The 26734-nt window shown below is 38.2% G+C and overlaps 1 protein-coding gene across 2 annotated transcripts in view; it reads left to right on the top strand.

Moving 5' to 3' along the window:
* MERTK (MER proto-oncogene, tyrosine kinase) overlaps positions 1-26734 on the top strand; it is a 136259-nt gene that overhangs the window by 42406 nt on the left and 67119 nt on the right. For both annotated transcript variants that reach the window (XM_020987554.2, XM_020987562.1), the window contains exons 3-5: positions 4266-4366; positions 6844-7017; positions 19045-19131. In XM_020987554.2, coding sequence (XP_020843213.1) covers positions 4266-4366; positions 6844-7017; positions 19045-19131 — 362 coding nt within the window. The remainder of the gene's footprint in view (positions 1-4265; positions 4367-6843; positions 7018-19044; positions 19132-26734) is intronic.

The raw sequence follows: 26734 nt of genomic DNA on the forward strand, positions 1-26734 counted from the left end.
ATATATTCCTGTTGAGGAAACTGAGGCAGACAGAGGTTGACTTGCTCAGAATCACAACAGCTAGTGTCTGATCCAGATTTGAACTCAGACCATCCTGATCCTGAACCACTGCAAGTTAATTCAACTGAAGCTCCCCTGCCTCTGAATTGTTCATTATGGTCTGCCAGCCAAGTACCTTTGGAGCTCCCCTGGTGGTTTTTTTTTTTAACTCTGGCAATCAGAAAGTGGTGTCAAGAGCCTGAACCTTTAGTTCTCTGAGCCAATTAAATTTCAAAAAACAGTTTCAGTACCTTTTAAGAAAAAAAAACTAGGCTAACTTGAATAAGAAGGAGTGGGGAGTTTAGGATATCATTCCCACCATAGTTGAGTTTTGGGGGAAAACAAGGAGTTACGTTTTTGGATGTATAAAAGTGAAGAGGAGGCAACTAATGGTAATGTGGGACTGGAGTTCAAGTTTGGGAGAGAAGGAAAATAGTAAGATTAAACTAAATCCTCATGTTTGAAGCTGTACTAAATAAAGACTGCAAGAAAACGACTTTTTTCATTGCAGCACTTTCTGTCATCTCACTCTACCTTTTAGGTCTTTTTGGCCAGCAATTTTTTGGCGTGACTTATTGGTCAGAACCTCCTAAGGTAGATGGATATTAGTTTCCTTTTGTACCTACTAACTAAAAAACTACAGAGAGGAAAGAGCCCTGTAAAGTAGAAGCCATAGTAGTTTCCCCATAATTATTCCACCAAGTAATCAAAATATAATTTTCTACAAAACAAAACTTTCTGCTTGTTGTTCTTGGACTTGGTCCTTGGTACAGTATTATGACTCTCTCAGAGAAAAAGCAGGACTGAAAAGGAAGAAAGATATAAAAAGATTTTTAAAAACGTTCTTTGGTTCTTTTGCAGGAAGTAAACTCAGAATTACCACCATCCTAGCAATCCTGTGGTATACACTCTATTGGCATTTCCATAGGTTTCTTGAGTTTTTTTTTTTTAATAGGCAGTAGGGTCTTTTAGCTCCTATGAAAATGACACAGCCTTCAGTCAGTCAACAAACGTTTATTAAGGGTTTACTATGTGCCAGGCAATGTGCCAAATGCTGGGGATACAAATGCAGGCAAAAAGAAAGACAGTCCCTACCCTGAAGGAGCTTACTTTTTAACTGGGGATGAAAACACATAAAAGGAGAGCTGAAAAGCAGGAGTCAGGGGAAGATGGAAGGATAAAGTAGGAGTGTGAGTTCTGAGTCCAGAGAATGAGAGATGGCTCTTTGGGGGACTTTCCCCAGAATAGAGGCTCTGGGAAGAACTTACCAATGGGAAAATGAATCCATATGATTTACCTTCATCTTTGTAATGTTTCACCACTTTGAGCATTTTGACTGGTTATGTCAACCAAACAATTGGTCTTGACTAAATTTTTTTTTCATTGAACTAATAGGTTTACTTAATTGAATACATTGACCAGATCTCTTTTAGCATTGTGTAGCCATAGCCTGTGAGTTAAAAAATGAAAGATAATTCAATGGCAATAATAGATTAATAAAGACTAGATTAAAAGCTCTTAAATATTGTAACTAGTTAGGAAAGTCAGCAAATTAGCTTTCAATGAAGTGCAATTTAGGAAGGACCCAAGTGTTCAAAGAAGAAAAGCATCTGTTTTTTTTTATCATCTATTTATTTATTTCATGATTCAACATTCGCTTTTATAAGATTTTGATAAAGTTTTATAAAATTTTCCCCTGTCCTTCCCCTCCCCTCTCTCCAAAATGACATGCAATCTGATATAGGCTATACATGTACAATCATATTAAACATATTTCCACATTAGTCATGTTGTAAAAGAAGAATCAGAACAAAAGGGGGGAAAAACCACAAGAAAGAAACAAAAAATTAGAAAATAGGAAAGCAGCTGCTTTTGAGATCTTCATGCCTTAGCACTTTCCATAGGAAGGACTGATTCAGTTTGATTCCCAAAATAAAGAATTTCCATTTCTATTGATAATGATCCCTTATTGGACTACCTTACTTTGCAAGTTTCTAATTCTGAACTTCTGTGAGTTCGAATCTTACCAAGGTAATATTTTGAGACAGTTGGTGGAAAATTCATTCTTTTGTATTTGCTAACAGGGAAATTAGACATGTTCAGTTTAGGAAGTCAAGTTATATTCCTTAGAAAGGGAAAAAGCCACTCCTAAACATTAACTTGACATATGGTAAAGTGTCTGCTATTTGCTTGGCACTTTGCTAGACACACATTGGGACACAAACGTAAAAATGAAATGATTTCTGGACTCATGGAGTATACGATCTTCACAGGGAATAGAAAGTGCTGATCCTTATTTAGGAATTTTGCACCTGTGGAAACGAGGCAGCAGTGGAGCTCCACCACCAGTGGCAGTATGCCTGCGGGGGGAATGGGGGGTGGAAGCAAGGATCAAAACCATGTGGGAAGAGGATGGAGTGCATATCATCCCAATTGCCCTCTCTGCTACAAGAGTTGTACCAAGGATCTTTTCAGTGGCCCTGCAGTGGATGAGCTAACATACTAATATTTTTATTCAGCTACAAAAAGTATTTTATCCACCTCTGCTATAGTCTGTAGAACATTAAGTATAAAATAATAATAGCAGGAGAATGACTTATCTCAGAACATTTCTTTCTGAACTCCACTGAGAAAGATGAGAACTACAAGATACTAAGGTGGGGGATGAGTTAGGATCTCAAATGATGGAGGGAATGCCCACATCCATTAGATCAAGCAACTGAATGTTTTGAGCACTAGCAACAATAATAACTAATAAAATAATAAATAACTTGGTATAGTACAGTGAAAACTCCTGTCTTAGGTAGTTCTTGTTACTGGCTCGTAACAGAATTATGTGAAGTTAGTAGGTGAGGCACCATCTGGGGAGCAAGTATATATTTCATGAACAGCTATTAGCTGGAGAAAGATAGAGTTAAGCACAGGTGGAGGACACTGAGATGCTATCCTTACTCCTTTTTTCCTCTTACAATCAATCTCTAGTGTCCTGCAAGATTCAGCTCAGATACTACTTTTCTTTTAGGCCCAAACTCATATGCCAAGTTGTCTGTGCTCACTCCCTCTTCATATTATTCTGCATTTACTTACCTGAAGGTATGTTATATTACTCTCCACCCTCCCCCTCATTGAATATAAATTCCCTGGGGGCAGGAACTATTTTATTTTTATATTTGTATTTGCAGAGCTTAGCACAATATCTTGCACCCAGTAAATATTAATAAACATTGAATTTTTTAAAACGCAAAAAAAACCCCATTGAATTGGATTCAATGGTCATTCCTTTAGCTCCCTAGGGTTAGGGAATCCATATGTACAAATCTCCAGTGTTGTTCAGAAAATGAGAATTGTTGCCACAAAATTTTTGAAGCTGGGTGGCCAATTTTGGCAGTCAAAGGAATAAAAATAATAATAGCTAAGAGCTGGCATTTCTATAGCACTTTAAGCTTTGCTTTGAATTGTATGTATGTTTTCTCATTTGATCCTTACAATAATCCTGTGAAGTAGGTGCTGCTATTATCCCCATTTTACAGAAGAAGAAATTGAAACAGAGAGAGGTTAAGTGACTGGTCCAAAGTCACAAAGCTAGTCAGTGTCTACAGCAGGATTTGAACTGAGCTCTTTTTGACTCCAAGGTCTACACTGTATCAGCTATATCACCTAGATGACAATGGTTGATGAATGTAAATTTCTCTGCATCTGTCTGGTTATGCTGACACTTATCACTTCTTCCTTAAAAAAAGTTTTATTGATGGATTTTGTTTTTCCATCACAGTTATTTTCACTTGATCTTAGCCTCAATAAGGCCAAGAAGAAGTTGAACTGAACCTGCCCTTGAAACAAAGAAAACAGTTAAGCAAAAATCAACAAGTAGTGACCAGTCTAAAAGTGGTGCAACACCATGCTCTTGTGGTCCCCTGCTTCTCTTCCTTAGAAATAATTTCCAAAGACAACTTTAAAGGGGTTGGAAACTTGAGAAATAGAAATAAATTGTGTGTGCATGACAGTACTTCTTCCTATTTGTAAATCATTGGTATTTACAGCATGGAAAACTCTGTGGGGTCTGTGGTGGGGTTTAGAAGAGGGAAGAAGAGACAAGGAACTGAAAGTTTCAAAGCCATACCCACCTTGTCAATTAAGTCTTTCAATTAATGTCTCGTTTCTGTTGTGGGGATTATTCAGGATAGTCATTAGTCTAGGAAGTAAAAATCTTTTTTTTTTCTTTTAAGCATAAACAATGTGCAGCGCTCTGATAATGGGTCCTACTTTTGCAAATTAAGAATAAACAGTGATGAAATTGTGTCTGAGCCCATCTACATTGAAGTACAAGGTAAGTCAAAAGACAAATGATTGAGAGAATTGGGCTGCTCACCGAAGGCTTTGTTAGGATCCTTTGAAGTAAAGACTGTGGGTATTAATGCCCCCATTTTGATAGACAGAGAAAACATTTATTAAACACTTATTAATGTTTTCTTCCATTAGACTTTGAGCACCTTAAAAGTAGGAATTGTCTTTTGCTTTTCTTTATATCCTGAGCACTTAGCACAGTGTCTCGCACATAGTAGGTACCTAATAAAAACTTGTTGACTTGACTAATATGGGTCAGATGCTGTTCTTAGCTCTGGGGATAAAGATACAAGTAAGCAAGGCAGTCTATTGAAAAAACTCTATAAACAAAAGACATGGAGAGGGAGGGAATACACTGGGAAGTGGCTGGGAAGTGAGGTGGAGGACTGGATTTGGACAAGATTAACTGAAATCTCTTGCCCAAGATGGTTCCATAGGCAGAATCCAAGTTTTTTCTGGGGAGGGAGATGGGGATAATGGCTGGAGAACAGACAGCGTGGTTTGAACAGATAAGGAAACTGAGGCATAGGTTAAGGGATTTGCCTGTGGTCACATAACTAATCAGAGCTGAGATCTTAACCAAGATTTCTCCCATGTCTAAATTTAGTGCTGTTTCCACTGCAAAATGAAGCCTCTCTGAAATCGCTTTCATATTTACTTGTCTGCTGATAACATTTGTTGCCTCTTTGGTGCAAATGGATATTTGGTTACTTGGCATCTTCCACTATTGTTGGTTTACCATTTATTAGTCTCAACTTACTCTTAAAGGAAATGAAACACAAAATGGGTGACTATCTTTCTTGGGTTCGGATTGATGTTTAGCCATTGCCTCCTGCCCTTTCCCTAAGATCTGAAGTCATGTTCTTCTCCCCCCCCCAAGATATTCATTTTGTTTTGTGATTAAAGCAAGAAGCATTTTTCCCATGGAAACTTTTCCTTGCTACCCATTCTTCTGAGAAATTGCTTAAAGAGTTAAATATCTTTATGGAACATGCTTTTTTGTTGTTGGATAGAAGAAGGGTTAGCAAAGGAAAAGGGGAAAAGATGCATAACCCAGAGTATTGCCCAAGACTGACCCAAAAGAGGACAGATCACCTTTGAAGGTTTGGAATAGCTTCATCAAGAGAGATTCTCCATAGTTTGCCACTCATCTGGAAAAATTAGGGGAGCTTTCATTTGTCAGGATGCCAGGAAAATACCCAGGGTAGGAATTAGTCATTATATCCAAATAACTTTGCATACATTCTTGAGTCTCCAAACACCAATTTTCCAACATTCCTAGGATATCCAAACTAGAACCAGTGAGTTATTCTGATCTCAAGATAAAAAAAAAAAACCTTAGAAGCTGTTGGATCTGTTCAATTTTTAGCACATGTACCAAATATATATCTACTGGAATGCTTGGAGGTACTGCTAAGCTTCTGTTTTAAATGGCCCCATATTTGGGTTTCTAGTAGATCTTGCCAGTTAGGATTTAAACTTTTTAGCTGTCCAAATGAGATAATGTATGTAAAAGTGCTTTGAAAACTGTAAAAATGCTATACCGGTTCATGGTGACATTATAGAATTTCTGTCTTTTGTTCCTAGTTTTGCCTTCTCCTCCTCTTTCTCTTTCTTCCTCTTTCCTCTTTTGTCTTCCTTCTTTCTTCTTCACTTCCCTATCTTGATTCCACTGCTGATCAACATAAGAACTTTGACCTGCTCTGTTTCTGACATGAGCTAATTTGTCCCTCTTCAGATAGCCTGGTGGTTCCTTTCCCCACTTCTGGGAGATTTCGCCATACTGGTGCCAGACTTAGCTTGAACATCTAATCAGTTTAGTCCTCTGTAGCTCAGGACTCCTAAACTCAAGTGATCTACCAGCCTCAGCCTCCAAAAGAACAGGAATTATAGGCATGTGCCACCTTGCCTCACCCCTACTTCTTTCTACCAGTTCTCATATATTATGAATTTGAGGGCTTCTACCATCATGATTACCCCTCTCTGAAAACTTTCCAGTTCAATAATGTTGATGATGATGATGGTGCTTATTATAAGTCACATATATAAAGTGAAAAGACTAAAACTGAACATAAAAATGAATATACTTTTTCTTTGACTTTATGTTTATTGTAGTAAAACAAAAACCCATGAGTTTGCATTATAGCAGTGAGCTACAAATATTTTAATGGCTTCTTATTATCACTGTTTCACACTACTTTTTTACTTTTTTTTAACATTTTAATACAATTACGAAACCTTCGGAGAACTTGTATAGAAAATAAAATTGTGGTGTAGGTTGATTGGTAGGAATTAGCCATTGTATTCTTTTTAATAGGCTTTTATCAGGTTCATTGAGTTTTTTCCAGGCCTTGAGAAGGTTGTAAAGAAATAAACTACTTTTTTGGTAGAATTGATATTTTCCTCAGGACCTTTTTCTTTCTGTTTTTTCTTAATGTTATTTTTTATTCTCTTTTTAAGGACTTCCTTATTTCACTAAACACCCAGAGAGCATGAATGTTAGCAGAAACACAGCCTTCAATCTCACCTGTCAGGCAGTGGGACCTCCTGAACCTGTCAAAATTTTTTGGGTTCGAAATAGCAATAGTGTTACCAACAAGCCAGAAAAATCTCCTTCTGTTCTAACCGTCTCTGGTAAGTCACATTGTGCATTCTTCTGTAAGAATTATAATCTGTGGCAAGAATTTAAATTAAAGCTTTTGATGGGAAACTGTCCTTTGTCTTATCTCTGAGAAAGACCATCAGATTTGGCAGTTAAGATATTATTAGGAGGCAATTTTGGAGAAAATCATTTCATTTCAGTAATGGAGTCAGAAACCAGACTTTAAGGGGGTTGGGAAGTGAGTGAAAGGAGAGGAAGAGGAGACAATGTGTGGAGATAGCTTATTTTTTGTTTTTCTAGGAGTTTGGCTGTGAAAGGGAAGAGAGATATAGAATGAATCAGTTGAGGGGATCATAGGGTCAAGTGAGAGTTTTTTCAGAAAAAGAAGGGAAAAAAAAGAAAGAAAAGAAAGAAAAAGGAGAAGACCTGGGTATGTTTCTAAGCAGCAAGGAATGATCTACTTCACTTGATAGGGAGCGGGAGAGAGAGAGAGAAAGAAAGAGAGAGAGAGAGAGAGAGAGAGAGAGAGAGGAGAGAGAGAGAGAGAGAGAGAGAGAGAGAGAATGATTGGGTATGGAATCTTCTTGAGGGGATGGGATCAAAGATTCATGTAGAAGGGTGGGCCCATTTAGTTAGTAAATGGATGTCCCTTCATCAGATACAGGAGTAGAAGATAAGAGAACTGAAGATAGCATTAAAGAATTTTGAGATGTAGAGTTAGAAAGAAATGTGACTGCATCATAGTACATAGCCTCTATTTTCTCAGTAAAGTATGAGTTTAAGTACCCTGCTGAGAGGATGGGGAAGCGAGTGGATAGAGCACAGGATCCTGAGTCAGGAACACTTATTTTTAAATTCAGCCTCAGACATTTAACCTCTGTCTGCCACAGTTTCCTCAACTGTAAAATGGGAATAATAACAGCACTTACCTCTCAGGGCTGTTGTGAAGATTAAACGAAACATTTTTAAAGTTCTTAACACAGTGCCTGGCCCGTAGTTGGTGCTATCTAAATGCTTATTCCCTTCCCCTTCCCTTATCTATAAAATGGAAATGATTACAGCACCAACCTCCCAGGATAAAATGAGAGAATGTAAAGCACTTTGCAAACCTTTATATCCTATATAGATGCTAGCTATGATAATGATTTGGTGTGAGAGTCCTGAAGATAGAAGAAAAGCTTTGAAGTAACTGTTCTGAAGAGTATAGTAGAGGATCAGCTAGGGAATAATAAAAAGGTGATCTTGTTGCTTGAAGGGCTTAGTTATTATTTGATAACTTTGCCTTGTATCCAGTCATCCCTGTTCAGTAGCAGCAGAAGAGACTAGTAGTGGGAGGAACAGAGGATTGAGGTTTGTAATGTTATGAGCTGCACATTCCATACATTCTCTTGTTTTGAAAGAGGCTGTAGTCCTCCATTGTCATACTCCCGCATGGTTCACATCCTACTGTCTCAGTGATATGTAACCGGTAAAAGTTACCTCCCTGCATTAAGAAGGCAGTAATAATAATTAAAGCTAGCATTTAGAGGAGACAGTATAAAGGAAGATGGGGAGGTGATAGCAGTCTCAAAGGCTACAGAGAGGTCCAAAATGATGAGACCTCGGGAAAGGCCATTGGTTGTAACTATTGAGAGATCATAGAGACCAGCTTATGCTGGCATCTTTGAAAATTTTGTATCTCCTCCAGCTTCTGGCAGAGTGCTTTGTACACAGTAGGCATTTATGAAATATTACTTGGTCTCTCTTAGAATTTCATTTTTATATCAAACAATGGGCCACTCATTTTACTATATCTTTTATTTTCTAATGGGTAGCACTTCATGCTGAAAGTGTGTCAGCGGTGGACCTTGAACTCAGGTTTTCCTGATTCTAAGGCTGTGCCTGTATCCACTATACCACACTCTCCAGATATGCTGGTTTGGGGTGGGAAATACATTAAATTTCTAACTAATATAGTATACAAGGAACAATGTTTTCAAATTATTTACACCATAAATTCAGAGTTTCATAAAGCTGGAGGGGACCTTAGAGATCATGCCATTCAACAGAGGATTAGATTGAAGTTTAGAGAGACTGTTACTTGCCCAGGGTCATATAGCCAATTTGGGAAAAGCTAGAAATAGAACTATGGGTCAAATCTTGTCCTTTATATTCACTGTTGCATTCTGTGTCTCTTTCATTTTACTACAGAAACCTGTAACAGAGATACCATTCTCATCCTCTGACCACAGTGTTATGATGGAGTTCTGCCAAAGTGTAATTATGATATTAGTCATGTTTTAGTCTAAACAGTTTTTAATGTGTGGTTTTAAGTGATGAGTTCATCACTTCATTGGATGACTGCAGTAATCAAATGGAGAGCTATTTATTTGATATTTGCCAAGTAAATAGTAAATATCCTTATAAGTCACTTGAGAATGGCAAAGTGGGGCTCACAGTCTTTATTCTTATTTATATAATGATTCCTGATTTAGCTTTAAGTGAAAAACTCTGACTTAAATTTAGTCTGCTAGGTCTAAATTGAAGCCTGGTTTCTAAACAATTATAAAGTATTCCAGAGAAGTTCAGGCTATTTTCTCATTTTTTAAGGTTTTGAAAGGCAGGTCAGGCTGATGCTAAAGACTTTAGTGATCCAGGGAAGTACCAGAGTGGGTTCCAAGATTGTTAAATTTACATTTACACCTCAGAAATTTGCAAACACTAAAATTCAGGCCTTGATTTGTTGTTGGGGTTTTTTTTGTTGTTGTTGTTGTTGATTGTCTAGACCTAAGAAAGTGTTATATGCGGATTAAACTTAAAAGTATGTCTTGTGTACATTCTGCTCTCCTCCCCTTTGTTAAGCATTTACCAGCTCACCTGTGGTGGTGATCAATTACCTATTGAAGGGGCTCAGGTGAGTTAGATTGACCCAGTGCCTATCCCTAGGGAGCTTATAATCTTAGCCAGAGCAGACTAGGTATGAGAAAAATGTAGTCATTTGGATTTATATAGTTGTTTTTAACTTCTTGAGGCTTCTTTTTTTTCTGCTCTCTTATCTTAACCCTAAGGAAACCCTGAAGTAGGTATTATTATACCTATTATACAGACCAATGCATTTTAATTAATTTCCACCTTGCCTTTTATAAACATTAGTGTTGTATCCTGGGTCTTTCACTTTACCACAAAGACTAGAATAGAGTAAGCCATTCTCATTCTCTGACCATAGTTAATTAAAAAGTACTATAACCCAAATCTTATGACTTCTAGGACAGCTGAGAATACAGTAAGTACTTAGTAGATGTATTGATTTGACTAGTCAGTATCTTGCAGTATTCCACACTCATTTTGAACAAGTGTATTTTTTAAAGTATTTTTTAAAAGCAAGGCTTGGGCGTTTTTTTTTTTTAGCTTATAAGTTAACTGTGAGAAAAGGGCTAGTGTCTGGAATTTTACTGCTAGAGGATAGTTTGGCAAGCTCTTTGCTTAGACGGAGACATTTACTAAGAGTCAGAGGAAGGAGTGCTGGACTCAGCCAGGAGACACCTGAGTTTGAAGGCTGCCATTGATGCTTATTAGCTGTGTTTCCTTTCTGAGGCTTAGTTTCCTCATCTGCAAAATGGGGTAATAGTACCTGTAGTACCTACCTTATGGGGTAATTGCAAGAATGTAAATAAAGTACTATATAAATACCAGCAGTCAATATAGCAGTCATTACAATATGTATAATTAGTTGATCTGACAGTTAGTTGGTCAAGCAGGCTTTGTCTGAAGACCTCTAGTGATGGAGAATTCATTACCTCTAAAGGCAGCCCTTTTGGACAGCTTTAATTGTTTTGAAGGATAGCTAGATAGCTCAGTAGATACAGTGCTAGGTCTGGAGTCAAAAAGACCTGAGTTCAAATCTAGCCTCAGATACTTATTAGCTGTTGTGACCCTGGGTAAGTCACGTAACCTTTTTTGCCTCAGTTTCTTCATCTGTAAAATGAGCTGGAGAAGGAAATGGCAAACCACTCCAGTATTTCTACCAAGAAAACTCCAAATGGGGTCACAGAGTCAGACACGACAGAAAAACAATTATTAGGGAGTTTTTCCTTTACATATAATGTAAATTGACCTCTCTATAATTTCCACCCATCACTCCATTTCTCGTCTTGCCTTTTGGAATCAAATGGGAAAAAAATGTTTTTCCATCTTCTACGTGTAAGCCTTCAAATAATTGCACACCTTAAGTTTTTTCTTCTCTAATTAATTAAAAAGTACTATAACCCAAATCTTATGACTTCTAGGACAGCTGAGAATACAGTAAGTACTTAGTAGATGTATTGATTTGACTAGTCAATATCTTGCAGTATTCCACACTCATTTTGAACAAGTGTATTTTTTAAAGTATTTTTTAAAAGCAAGGCTTGGGCGTTTTTTTTTTTAGCTTATAAGTTAACCTTTTTTTTCAAGTGAACCAAAAACACCCCTTTCCAGGACCAGATAGAACTGACCAACATTCTTTCTGTGTGTTATTACGGAGCCCAAGATGTCTGGGACCAAACACTCTCCAGAACAATGGGACTTTTCTTATCTTGGTATCTTATGGGCATAGACTATGCTATGTCATGTTAATGGTAAAAGAAACACAGATATCTTGGTCTATAATTTCAACGGACACTTTGACACCCTCCCGCTCTATTGAATTTACAACCCATTCAATTAAGAAAATTCCCTTCCCATGCCACATGTCAAACAAACATATGGAAGCTGCACTTTTTTTTTTCAGGGCAGATGACCTTTCCCCCCCCAAGTTTCCAGGGATCCTGGCAAGTTTAAAATAAGGGGAATTGCCATGTGCCCCTCCTTTTCACACACAAGTAATCAATTAACAATCTTAGGTTTTATTAAAACAATAACCCCAAAACTTAGTTAACAATCTCACAAATTTTATAAATTATAACAAAACAATTTCAACTGAAAATTCCCTTTCAATAGAGACAAAATTTGAAAATCTTAACTTCCTTGAATTACAATATTTAAAAGGAAATGTTACAAAACAGGATCATATAAAATGCCCCAACAGCCAAATTGACTCCTTTTTTTTTTTGAAGGCACAATTAATTTAACATTCTAGATTATAAAAGAAATTGCCCTTCCAGCAACATAACTAATACAATTGACCCAATAAAAAAAATCTTTCTTCTTTCTAGACCCTTTCACCAGGTCCAACAGTCTCCTGGGGCCACTCCCATCCCTATAGACTGGCTTCTTTACCTTGACCCATCCCCTTTTACTCCCCATGGCTGTGTGCTGGAAGATACTTCCAGGCTGTAGCTGCTGCCCCTCCCCTTCCTTCCTATAGCCAGGTGGGGGAAGGTGAATTTGCGGGCAGGGGAGAGAGGGGTAAAACACTCTCTTCCTAATCTGATCTGGGCTGAAAGGGGTTAATAGAGAAACCCAGCGCTGTTTGGGATCCCCACACAGAGATACCCTCAGAGGAAGTGGGGGAAAGGAGTGACAAGATTGTAAGGAGGTGTTTAAAAACTCCTTAATGATCAATCTCAAAAACTTCCAGAATCTGCTAAGATGTTTTAGCTGTCCTATCTTTTTCACTTCTACGTCCACCCCTTAAAAACTTAGAGTGGGGCATTGAACTTTCAAACCTACATTCTTGAGACCAGTGCCCTTTCTTATGCTACCTGAAGCAGGAACCATTGACTCTGTTTCTCTGAAAGCACCCATTTAAGGCCAATTCAAGGACACACTTTACATAGGAATGAAACTTAGAAAATTCACAGTGGATTAAGACATAATTGTTATCAGTATTAAATTATTGCAACAAATTAGCTTGCAAATGGAAATTTAGTAGGCCTTCTAAAAATCATACAAAAAGATTTTGCAAAACATTACTTTGTAAAAAGTATTTCCCTTTCTAAAAAGCTTACAGTTTATCCTGATGTTAGAAGGAATAATCACTAACTTTGATGAAGAACATTTGTTAGAAATTTTTAAGGTGATAGATATCTTTCCTTTCTACCTTAAAGTAAAAATAAACCTTTAAAAATGGAATTCATTAAAACTAAGTTGATGTAAAATGTCCTCAAGTAACATAAACCATTTGTCTGTGTTCTGGTACACAAGAACTTTTCTCTTTGTCTCCACACTCAAACTTGGCCAGAGTTAGAATGCAGAGAGAGAGAAACTACTACTCATGCAAAAGTCCCAAAACCTTCTCTCTTTCAAAACCTCCAGTCACACCATGCAACTAAATCATATTCCCTTCAAATTTTCTACACACACTCCTCTCTCCTACATGCTTAAACTTCCTTGCCTTTCTTTCTAATGATTTAAAATCCCCTTAAAACCTGTACATATCTCATTCCTTTCTAATTCCGACCTGACACTTCAAAAATCCTTCCCAACTTGCCCTCTACCAACCGTATAACCTAAATAATGAAGTATTCTTCTCTCTTTCCCTCTCCCATCCACGCACTGCTTTGAATCTGCTGTTACCCGGGGAGGGAGAGGGGGAGAATGAAGGCAACTTTTCAGAGTCCTGCTGCAGCCTTTGGCTGTCTGGCTGCAAACAACCCAAAAGGGAGGGAAATGATGTACTGGCCGTATCCCCCCATTATTGCAGAACACAGACACAGACAAACAATAAGAGCCTGAACACAAACACATCCTCCCAATGGAAGTCAAAGGAACTGCCCTGGAGAAAACTGTCTGCAATCCAGTCTGACACCTGTCTTTCAGTATGAAACAGAGGTGGCTTCAGGCAGATGATTGCAAAACAGAATCTCTTAAAAACACAATCTCTACACATATAAGCTAATAAGACCAACACTGAGACAGAAACCAGGAACGAGACACGGGCCCAACAGAACTAAGACAGAAACCAGGAACCAGAAACCGGGTACCAGGAACCAGATACAGGTATAGTCCCGACGTCTCGGGGTGCCTGGGGGATTGAGGCACTAATTAGGTGCTCTGCCACGTCTGGCACTCGTTCCCCACCAGAAAACAGGTTTGCAAACATTTACCTCCAGAGGGTTACCAGGTCCACGAAGTCCGAACTGAGGTACAGTCGGAGTCGGGGAGGGAGGCTTCTCCTAGTCCTGAGTCCTGGGGCACTGGAACATCGTCAGGGGCCGGCTCCCCCAGAAGTCAGAACAGAACAATTCCCCCCTCCCGAGGCCGATGTCCTCTCTAGGTGGGTCTCTGCAGCGACACGGTACGCTGCTATCTCGCTGGGGCCTCCAAAATGTTATACCAAGAAATTAGCGAGTTGACCACCCAGACTAATTTTAAATTGTGGACTTTATTATATTAGCATGCGGCTGCCAGGGATATTCACATCCAAATCAAGCAGCTCTCATCAGGGGTCGAGCCAGGGTTTATATAGGGAGTATACAGGACAGGGAGGGGGATGGATCTTTGAAGTCTGGCAAGAGGAAGAGTTTTTTTTTTTTCAAGGACACCCCTCTCCCTCTATCTAGATATGATAATGCTCTGCAAACTTTCTCACAATGGAGGCTTCCAGAGATATGATCTGAGGGCTGTGGCCTGAGCAGCCAGATGAGGGTCTTGCTAAGGAATTTGGAGTTTTCCATGGCCTAAAGGGTTCTACTACCTAAATGGTAAAATAATGTTCTGCATTACAGTACTATTACTTTCCAAGTCCTTGATGCCATTTCTACCTTAATGCAGTCTAAGATTACGTAAGCTTTTTTTGGCTGTTATATTGTATTGTTGACTTACTGAGATTGAAATCTGCCAAAATGCCCTGATATTTTTCAGACAAGCAGCAACTTCCCTCATCTTGTACTTGTAAAGCTTATTTTTTGAACCTAAGTTTTTATCCCAATTAAATTTCATCCCATTAAATTCAGCCCAGCATTCTAGCCTGTCAAGATATTTGGACTCCATCAGTGTTAAGAGGGATTCTTATATTTCCTTCCTTAGAGAATAATATATAAAATATTGTGGGCAGCCCATGGCTAGATATAAAATAAAGGCTCTTAGTCTATCAATGGATTTTTTTAAAAAACCCTTCATCTTACATTGAAACCCTAGAGCCCTCAATACTCACACTTTGTTGAGAAAGTAATCAGAACAACTCTGGTACTATGAGTACCTTGCACTGCCTTATAGGTGAAAGTCTTTTTGACATATGAGGAGCTAAACCTCTTTGATATTAGATCAACCTTTACTTGTGAAAAATTCAGTTATATATCAGACAGTTTAAAGTTCTAGTAATTTGCATCTCATTGGCCCAGAATTGTGCTTTTCTAATCTGCTAGAATAAAGAACTCTGAATAGAAAAGCAAAAATCCTTCAGTAGCTCTGGTCATTTGGACAGATTTGGACAAGCACACAAATTTATGAACAGGAAGGTAATGAATTTTTCCTCCCACTAATATTTTTCCTCTGATATCAGAGTTATATTTAAGGAACCATAGCTAATAATTGCTTTGTCATTGTTCTACTCCAAGCCCCAAAATAAAAAGCTGTGCCTAGTGAGCTTCAGTTGTATAGTATTCAACATATTGTCCTTTGTGTTGATGATGCTTCTGACCTCCACAATAGGACATAGACTTTGAGGAGTTATTCCTCTTATGGAGAGAGTTAATACATGTATTTTCATAAAGGTTACTAGATTTAGGGTATTATTCTTTGGTCAGGGAACAGAGTAAAATTAACTGATCTTTGTGGAGATCACAGCCATGAGTGTAGCAGTGTGTTAGAGGGGAGAGAGCCCTGAATCTGTAGCCTGAGAATTTGACTTTCTATGTTGGCTTTGCATTGGACAAATCACTTTACCACTCTTGGGCTTGATTTTGTTTTTTTGTAAAATGAGATGTCAGACTGCATTATCTCTAAGGCCTCTGCCAGCTCTAAATTTATTATCTGATCTTGGTCTCGTTTGGACCATGTCTTTTACCAGTGATGCTGATTGTCATGTATAATTTACCCAGGCAGCTAGGAGATACAATGGATTGGATATACAATGGTACAGTGGACTTGGAATCAGGAAGAGCTGAGTTCTAATTCTGTCCCAGATACTTATTAGTAGTGTGACCCTGGGCAAATTACTTACCCTTTCACAGCCTCAGTTTCCTTTTCTGTAAAGTGAGAGTAATAATAGCACCTTCCTGTCAGGGTTGTTGTGAGGCTCAAATGAGCTTCCTTGTTTCTATCTACTTCTGAAGGAGGTTCAAGTGTTTCAATACCCTTTAAATTTTGATGGCTCATTCACCAATGTCCCCATATATTATGATTGTGATCCAAGGTGCTTTGTAACTCTTTGACATCTAAAACATATTAATTTTATTGTGAGAAGATTTTGAAGTCCAGCATGCTTCTTTGCAATGTCAAATGAACTAAAGGAGGCAGCTAGGGGTGCAATGGAAAGAGGGCTGGATTTGGAGTCAAGAAGACCTCAGTTCAGATCCCACCCTTAAATTCTTCCTAGCTGTGGCAAGTTACCTTAACCTCTGTCTGTCTCAGTCTCCTCAGCTGAGGATGAGAATGGGGATCATAACAGCACCTACCTCACAGAGCTGATAGAAGATCAAATGATATTTTAAAAAAATTCTTAGCACAGTGCCTGGCACAGAGGAGGCACTTAATAAATGCTCGTTCTAGTCCCCTCCCCAAAGACCCTTGGTTTTGACCTTCAGATACAGAGTGAGATTCTCCCTCTAATGATGTAATTTAAAACTCATAAAGCAAAATAATCCACATTTAAACATCTAAAACTATATTTTTAGTAAGCATTCAGCTTCTTGTGACCTCCAGCTCCATATTTTGTCTTTTTTAGGTCCTAGGTCACAGCAAACAGAAATTAATTCTTCATTATTGGTTGTTTCAATAAGAAAGTTAATGTTAGCACAAAAGTGAGAATTGTTTATCTGATTCATTAACAAGATTACTTAATCTATAACCTATGGCATTGGTCTAACTCTGATTAAAAAAGAAAAACAAAAAACAAGCCCAAAACATTGTTTGATTTCCCTCAGCAATTCTCATTGTCAAGGGGACATCCTGTTACTGAATGTTCCTTAAAACTGTTTCAGAGGTATTCTTTGCATAAAGCGCCCTAGTTATTATTGCTTGTGAAGGCGTTTTCCAAAAGGAGCCAGACAAGAGGACAGGGGCTTGTGTTATAAGAAAAGAAGATTTATTTTAGATAAAAAATAAACATTTCTTAACCGTATCATGGCATCAAATGCAGGAATGAATAGGATACTCAGTGAAACTCTAGAGATCATTACTGTGGAATAGGCATGCTTCCTCTTGGGTTCTTGAGACACTTAGAACTCTCTGGACCAGAGAACCCTTGAGATCCCTTTTAATTCTGAAACCTGTTACTAGACAACTCTGAATTTTTGCCCATGCCCCATGCCAATGTTATTTAACTTTAAATTTCTCTCATCTTCTGCACATTTTGTAAAAATAAAGGGGAAGACAAAATTATTTTCTGCCAAATCTAAAGTATTTTCTCATATTTATCAGCCCTACTTTTTCATATTATAGAATCACAGAATTTCAGGGCTGCAAGAGATTCAGTGACCATCTAGTATTCTAGTTTAATCTATAAGTGAAAAAGAATCCCCTCAAAGCATACCCACCAAGTTACCTTTTGTTGGAAGGTACTTCTCTGAAGAGGATGGAATTTTCTGCCAATGCTTTCCCTTCATAGATAATTCCATTAATACAACACCTAAGCCAGCTCTTACAAGGAAGCATAAAAATAAACATACATACATTTTGTAGCAACCTTTCCTACTCCTTGGGTGGACTATGAGAAGTCAGTATCCTTCAGATCTCTATTCCCCCCCCCCTTGCTAGTTGCCTCAAATATATTTTGATCTCTTTGGGCAGGTGACACAGTAACACTGACCTGGGTGCCTACAATCAGTTTTCTTATCTCCTAAACTGGCATAGCCCTTCCTCCATGCTCATTTGGCCAAGTTTCTTTCCATTGCAGCCTTTTTGTCTCACTATTGTCCAGCAAACCACCCACTGATCTCTTGGAACCCAACTGCAACTTTGTGCCTCCTACTCATGTTCTGAAAGCTGGCCCTTCCTTAAAGATAGCTAAAGTCAGAAAGAAGACTCATGAAATCTCAGAGTTGAGGTGGATTTAGGAGGTCAGCTACTTCAACCTATCCCATAAAGGAATCCCCACTATAACATGCCCGGCTCTTCACCGTTCTGGTTACCACCCTTGAGACATGTTCCAGTTTATCAATGTCCTTCCTAAAGTGAGGGTCACATATCATTGGTGTCCCCATTTTATTTTCCTCTTAACTAAATACACTGAACTCAGGTGCATAGAAGAAACAAACAGAGAGATATTTTTAAATGGTGGCACTTTGAACTGCTGGGAAATTCCCCTTGTATGGAATTCTTTCTGTGAAACCCTCTTCACAGAGCCGAGCCTTGAGTTTATGCGGTAACGTCTCATTGCTTAAGAATCTAACGTATTTTCTGCCGTTGTTGTTGTTGTTGTTTAAACCTCATTCCACTCACCGTACCCCTGTAAAACAGAAAATATGTCCTCTGTGAGTTTTTCCTAATGTAACATTATTTCATGGTGCTATTATCTCGGCCTGGGAGCTCTTGCTGGCTACAGTTGTTCATGACACTGGAGCCTGCACCTCCCACCCTTCCGTTCTGTGTTTGGAAACTAGAATGAAGCATTTTTGTTATTCATTGTATCTGTTCAAAAGTCCAGCGTCAGGGAAACACAAGTGGTCTGACCATACAAGACTTTCTTCCCATTTTTGGCAGAAGTTCTTCAGAACAGAACTTGACCGATAGTGCCCCTTTTCTTAAGGGCAATGTTTCATTTGAGGTTAGTTTCTTTTAAAAGCCAGAAGCATTTCAAAACCAGCTAGGGTTTGAGAGAATGAACCCCCTTAAAAATAGAAATAGAAAAAGAGCCAGAATTTTAGATTCTGGATAATAAACTATAATTTATTTCTTTGCTGTTGTTGAGAGAGTTGGACTAGAGAGCCTCCAAGATCTTTTCCCATTCTACATTGATAATGCTGTGATGCTCATTCTCTTTGACCTTCTTTCTCCCATAGGTCTTGCTGAACCAGCAACATTTAGTTGTGAAGCTCACAATGATAAAGGGTTGACTGTGTCCAAGGAAGGACAGGTTAATATAAAAGGTAAGTGGGAGAGATGCTATTACATATTTGTTTTCCTTACTTTGCATATTGCCTTCTGCTCCATAGGGAGAACACTCTCCTCCCTAGCAGCATTGGAAAAAAACAACCTTTATTCGTAGAACGGGTTCTTTGAGGACTCTGCAGAGTGGTCTTTGTGTTGTTTGCCAGGGCAAACCAAAGCCTTGAGTAAGGGAGCAGCCAATGTTTTGCCTTGAGGTTGGGGGGAGGGGTTGGAGAAAATGAGTCAGTTACTCCCTTCTTAATCCTCCAAACTCCTTCCCTTCTCTACCCCTCCCCCCCAACCATCTTCCCTGGGCTAGGGTTGCATGATAGCTAAAAATGACTAGAAGTGATCTGAGCACAGTAACACTAGTCTCAGGTTCCGGTCCATCTATAGATTTGTAGGGAGATAGGGCAGGGATATAACCCTGGACCAAAGCTGCATAAACCCTAAACTTGAAAGGAAAAGAAGATCTAAATGTCAGTAATTACTTTTCAGTGAATCTCTTTACAAATCATCTGTCACTCTCACAAATGCACACTGTCATACATATATCAGTTGTAATACCCATTAACAGTTTTTTTCCTTTGTGGTGCTTTGTACGATTAAGAGGAAGTTTGTAAAAATCATTCGTAGTCTATTGAACCTTTCCCTTGACAACTTCATAATTTTGACTGATGCAGTTTAACTTGGGCATTTTCAGTTGGAGGCAGAATGTTATAGAGTTTTTTTTGCAATAAACATAGAAAAAACCTAGATTCTAATCACAACCACTAATGAACTATCTAGCTAACTATTTAACCACACAAATATACTAACACAAATTTAACACAATGTGGAGAGATACAAAATGGTATAAAAGCTCAGAGAAGGAAGAGACCATTTTGGGCTAGAGGATGGAGGGAGAATCATAAAATAATTGATATTTGAACCAAGTCATTTAAGCCCTCAGTATCCCATAATTTCCTAGTTCTGTTGTTCTGTGATTCCATGATAATTCAGAAAGTATTTATTGAGAGCTTATTCTTCATTTTATGCTGGTCTCTGACGGAAACCCCTGGTCCTTGCCCTCAAGCAGCTTACAGTCTAGGAGGGACAGAAAGAGATTGACATAAGTCAGAGTTAGTACTAGGGGTAGGCAGGTAGGCCAGGTAGCCATGCTAGAGTGTGGCATGAAATAGAATAGTGGGAAAAGGGGATAAAGAGGAAGGATACAACAAATTATTCTTTCTGGCATTTTTTATGTGAAGATATTTTTAGTACCCTTAAATTCCTCTCACTTTGGCACAAAGGTTTTTTTATGATGATTAGTTGCGTATATTAGTTAAGGCTCAAAATTTCAGCAGACAGGAAACCGTGGGGGATGTATTTTTCAAATCTTATCTAGGGCACACAAATACCCTAAAACAAATTTGGAGAAGTTCTAAATCCTATAAAAGCTAAGAAGGGTAAGAGGTTATTTTGGACTGGTGGATGGGGTAAGAATTATCAAGTAATTGGTATTTGAACTTGAAGGAGATATAGGATTTCACTGGAGAATGAGGGAGGGAGGGAGGGATGTTCCAGATGTGGGAACCCTGTTATCTCCAGGATCAAATACAAATTCCTTGGTTTGGAAATGTATAAAAATGAAGGCTATTCTTGGGAAAAGGGCAGGAAGTCTTGGAATAGAGCTGAGGGTGCAGGGAAGTAGTAGGAGATGAGAATGGAAAGTAAGTTGGTATCAGGCTGAGGGCCTTAAATGCCAGGCTAAGAAATTTGGATTTTATTTGGCAGGCAGTGGAAAACTATTGAGAGTTTTCAACAGAGCAGTGAGGTTAACAGAGCTATGAATTAGGGAGATTAATTTGGCGCCTGTGGGTAGGAAGAATTCCTATAGACAGGGATATCAGGCCTTAGCAAGGAAGAAGTTAGTCGCAGTGAGAATAGAAAGAGTGATGACAGAAGTAGATGACAGTGAGGAAGCTGACTAAGATTTTGTGTCTGAGTGACTGGGAGAATGGTGATGCATTAACAGAAAAAAGGGAAGTTAGGAGGAGAAGATTTTAGAGGAAGATAAAGAGTTTAGTTTTGGACATGTTGAGTTTAAGGTGCTGTTAGTGTATTGAGGTAGATATATCTGGGGGTAGAAATGTGGGTCTGCAGCTCAGGAGAGTGATCAAGGATGAATATAGATTTAGGAATCATCCTTCTAGAGATAATCATTGAGACTGTGGGAGTAGATGAGATAGCCATGAGAGAGGCTGTAAAGAAAAGACAGGAAAGGAAATCCCCCCTTGGGGAATGCCTCCACTTAGGAGACAGAAGGAAGAAGTAGAGCCATCTAGTCACTAAGTGTGCTGTGTGTCAGAACCCAAGTCTCATAAGCTCCATTAACTTAAGCAGGTTTCTCTGTAGCATCAACAGGCTGTCAAGTTTTCAATTTGGTTCAAACTGTGGCTTAATCTATGTGAACTTCCTCCAAAGTCATATTGCAGGGCATCAGGGTGGCTTCATCACAAAAGATGTTGTCTCTTGCTTCTTTCAGGAGTCAACAGTTTGGCGCATAAAAGGAGTAGGAAAAAAAATTTTTGGTGTGATAAAATTGCTATAGAAAACTTTTGTGTAAAGAAATATAGGTTTCAAGTAGGCTGTGAGTAGTTTGGGACAGAAAATGAACTATGTCCTAAACATATAGGCTTAAATTACTTTATAAAAGATGTAGAGCAGAGATGTCAAAGATGTAGCACCCCTTCCCCCAACACTCCAAAGTGCAACCTAAACCAGATTAAAATGTAATTGATAAATATTTAACAAGATAAATTAAAAAGCAATAAAACCTAGATAATGTTAAATGGTGGTTTTCTAAGTCAATATATAGCCCATGGGGATCCACTTGGATTTTAAGTTTGATACTACTGGTGTAGAGTTATGCTTCTTTTGAAGGCGAACAGTTTGATGGTTTAAAAGGGAGTAGAGGGGCAGCTAGGTGGCGTAGTGGATAGAGCACCGACCCTGGATTCAGGAGGACCTGAGTTCAAATCCGGCCTCAGACACATAACACTTACTAGCTGTGTGACCCTGGGCAAGTCACTTAACCCCATTGCCTAGCAAAAAAAAACAAAACAAAACAAAAGGGGATAGAGAAAGAACTTTTATTTAAAATTGCTAAAATTCAAGTATAAAGAAATGCAATTAAGGGCACAGACTATTAAATTGGACCTTTTTAGTTGGAGCTATAGGATAGTGTGGTCACTCAGCTCATTTGCATATAACTGTTTTTAAGGACTAAGAAAGTAAAGCTCACAAAATGAAAAATCAAATAACTGGTTGGAGTCAATGAGATAATTAAATATAAACCATTAATTTCTTAGGGAAGAGTTTGTGAATTTTTACCTCATAAGTGAAAAGTGAATCTATGAGTACCCGGAAGCTCTAATCTAAGTTGCTCAAAGTAGTGGATAAAGATTAAAAACTCTGATGAGTAAATATTGAATACACTTCAAGAAGTTATAAAAAAGGCAGGGCAGCTATGTGAAGAAAGTGGAATAGTCAGCTGAAAGGTGTTAGCAATGAGCTTTCATATTGCTGGGATAGTTTCCAGCTCATTAGACAAAAGCTTCAGCCTCAGCCCTATGGAAGTGTGAGCGGTGAAATATCTCAGAAATGCATATTGTTTTGTTCTCTGCTACCACCTTTGGTTTGAGAGGGAAAAGTAGAATAGGTAAGAGTTTTGTAACTATTTTGCTGATAGTTCTGTTTGCTCCAAGCTGATTGGTTGTAATAGCATTCTGGTATATGAAGAATTAGCTGATCTTTTCTGTTTTGCTGAGAGCTTCAATCCTTTATCTTTACTGTGAGTTGTGTTTGCTACTAGCCAATTGGATGATGCAGAATCAATGAGTGAATAGTTGTCTGGGGTTATCTTCATTGCTCAGGGAGAGCCAGACTAATGAACATTGCTATTTTCTATCTTAAAGGAAATTGCTATCTAAAGTAAGAATGTAAAAGCTTTCTCAGCTCTCTTTAAAGAGTTATTGTGAATTGCAAAAGCTTTTAAATGCTTTGTTCAGTTTTAGAGCAGTTTGCCTAGTTGGAGAGTAGTAAGGAATAGAAGGGGGGAAGCATTTAGCAACTTCCTGTGGTATAGATTTTCTTGAATGTTTCAATGACATCAAGGCCTGAAGTTCTGTTTTTAGTTACCTTGAGCACATAGGTTCCTCATGTAATCCTTTTCTAGGTTTCTGTAAGTGTATATCCATTCTCCTCCACAGATACTAAATTGGTGGGGAGAGTGTAACACAACTTCATGTGTGGACTGTGATATATTTATTACTACTGCATTTGCCTTGAGTGCCTGTTATGGTTGTTATTGTTGTTTTTACCTTATTTTTAAATAAATGGTTAGGTGTAAGATCTAATGTGTCATCATTGTAAGTGTAAATGAAACATGCTGGTGAGAATTCAAGAACTATAGAGGTGAGGAGGGGGAATGTATCCCTCAAAATAAGGTCACTTCTTAGGACCCTGAGAAAATGTGGGTGTAGTCGTATGGCTGTGGTTCTTCTCTGGGCACTTGTGCTTTGTCAGGGTGAGGATATGTTGGTACAGGCAAGTGAGCCTAGAGAATAAGTAGGTGTCTAAACTGATGTGAAGCACTACTCTGTTCGTGGTTACTCACATATACCCTAAGGAAGGTTATGCAAAATAAATGCAAGTTAATTTTTTTGAAGGGGAGACATTAGTAGCAGAGGGATCAGAAGAAGATTCATGTAGAAGAAGGTACTTAAGCTAAGCTTTGAAGGAAACTAGGGATTTTAAGAGGTAGAAGTGAGGAGGAGTGCGTTCCAGGCATGCTAGACAACATGTGCAAAGTCACAGAGGAGATGAAGTATAACAGTAATGATAATAATAGCAGCTAGTATGACTATAGCTTCTTAAGGTTTACAAAGTGCTTACAATTTATCCTCAAAAATACTAGGAGTGCTATTTGTTGTTGTTCAGTTGTTTCAATCATATCTAACTTTTTGTGACCCCATTTGGGGTTTTCTTGGCCAAGATATTGGAGTGACTTGTTTGCCATTCCTTCTCCAGCTCATTTTTACAGATGAGGAAACTAAGGCAAACAGGGTTAAGTGACTTGCCCAGGGTCACATAGCTAGTAAGTATCTGAGACTGGATTTGAATTCAGGTCTTCCTGACTCTAGATCCAGAGCTCTATCCACTGCACACCTGACTGAGTATTAGGTATGAGATGCAGCAGGAAAATTTGGCAGGATCTTACAATACATGAAGGGGAGTTTATGATAATAAATAAACCAGAAAAGATAGATTGTCCCAAGAAAACTGGAGTTCTGGAAAAGTGAAACATTTTATCCAAGGTAAGATACCTAGGTACCTTATAACTTAATTAGACTATTATCTTTTATTATTTTGTTTACTATATTAAAAACAAATGTTTATTATCCTTTAAGTTAATATAATCTATCTTTAGATGATGTTTAAGGAAAATCAGGAATAATTTATCATTCTACTGGTAACTAAAGATCCTGGTAAGGATACTCTAATACTTTTAGTTTCAACAAACCAGTGAAATGTAGGTTTCTAAAGGGCTCTTTCGGAAGATTCATTTGATGTAAAAGGATCAAACTGAAAGTTCATGGCAGAGGGACTGTATGACTTCCTTCCTTCATTCCATATCCCATTATTATAACTTCCATGAGAAATGCTGGGAATTCCAAGAATCCATGAGTGAGAGTGACTCCATGGCGGGGTGGGGTGGGGGAGGGGAAAGATATAAAGATATAAAACAATATTCAGATGTTCTAGATTTTTAAAAAATCTGCAGTAAGTAGCATTTGTAAGGAAATCATGGACATTCTTTAGTTGGTGCTTGGGGCAGACCCTGCAGCTTCGAATTTATATAAATTCTACCCTACTTAGATGATTTGAAAAATATTTTTCCATTAATATCTTTTAAAATCTTTCCTCAGGTAGCCCCTTCATTCAGAGCCAAATATAGTATTATATATTTGGTGCATCTTCAGCTATGAAGGCCAATAACTGTTCAAGTACTCCAAAGCTGAATGATTTAGGGTAGCTTTGCAAATAATCTGTTATTTAGGGTGAATTCTACTTCATGTTGTGTTAGTTTAACGTAATGCTGATTTTACCTATATACCAAACTCTGTGCTTTTCAAATGCAGGGGCTTAAGGACTGATTCATTTTTGTGGGTGGTTGTTTATAAGGCTCTAAGTAGAGCCCTTCGAGTAACCTTTGCAATTTGAAGTCAGATGTGGGTTTGAGGCCCGGCTCTGACACTTACTTAACTGTATAATCATGGGCAAGTGTTGTAGCCTCCTTAGATCTGTTTCCTTATGTGTAATATGCCTCACAGATTTGTGAGGAAAATGCTTTGTAAACATTAAGGCACTATATAAATTTGAGTTTTTATTATTCGCTTAGTCCAGCAATAAAAGTTCTAAAAACAGTTTTGTCTTCTTACTAGGCATACCTGGAAGACTTTAAGAGTTATGATTATAGAAGAGCCGAAAAGGGATGAAATTTTTCTAGGGAACCTTGGCTCTATTTAAGTGGTGTGATGGAAAAATTGGTAGATATAGTCAGAGGAACTACATTTGAATCCTGGTCATTTACTACTTTTGTGACACAAACTTCTGGGTCTCAGATTCCTTGTCTGCAAAATGATGCAATTGAAGAAGGTGAATTCTAAAGTCCCTTTGAGTTCTAAATCTTTAATCATAATAATGACTAGCTTTCTCTCTCTCTCTCTCTCTCTCTCTCTCTCTCTCTCTCTCTCTCTCTCTCTCTCTCTGACTCTCTCTCTCTCTCTGACTCTCTCTCTCTCTTTCACTTTTTCCATTGATGCCAGAATCTTCATTCAGCTTTGAGAAAAAAAAAATTCCAGATCTTGAAACTTTATTTGCATTTAGAGAATAGAAGTACATACAGTTCAGATAAGGTTGACAACTATTCATATGTGCCTATCTACATATAGAGCTACATGTTTAAACTTATTTCTACATCAGGTAAAATTCTTATACTGTTGAAAGGGGCTGGGATTCATTAGTCTGTCATTTGTGTTTCAGGTCTACCTGAGAGCAAATTACCAGCTTTCAGATCCACCTTAAATTTTTATTAAGAATGCTATGCATGCCTATTCCTCTGCCTCTAGGCACTATTTCTTTGTAGCTGGAAATTTTTATTGGGTTTATGGTAGTTGTGTTTGTTCTTCATACTTGAAGAGGACCATGACATCATGGAGATGATGACATGACTTGCAATTGGCTTTGATTTGAATGAGGGAGGGCTGTGCAAGGTCACCAGCCTTACTTCCTCCTCCAGAGCCATCTGGCTCCAGTGGCCAGATATTCATCAGAATGCCTGGAGATGATCCAGGATGCAATGGGAGTCCCTGGCCCTTTTTGGTCTATCAATGAGGTTGTTAACTTTTGGAGAGTGAGAGGCTTATCAGATATAGTTTTGCATCTCATGTGACCAATATGGTGCCTGCGCATAGAAAGTAGGTAATTAATGAATATTTTGAATTAAACATGCCTTTTCCAAAGTGTGAATTATTATTTTTCTCCCCATAAGAAGCA

The sequence above is a fragment of the Phascolarctos cinereus genome, unplaced genomic scaffold, assembly GCF_003287225.1.
Source record: "Phascolarctos cinereus isolate Bilbo 61053 unplaced genomic scaffold, phaCin_HiC Scaffold_2;HRSCAF=192, whole genome shotgun sequence".
In the NCBI taxonomy this organism is placed as follows: domain Eukaryota; kingdom Metazoa; phylum Chordata; class Mammalia; order Diprotodontia; family Phascolarctidae; genus Phascolarctos; species Phascolarctos cinereus.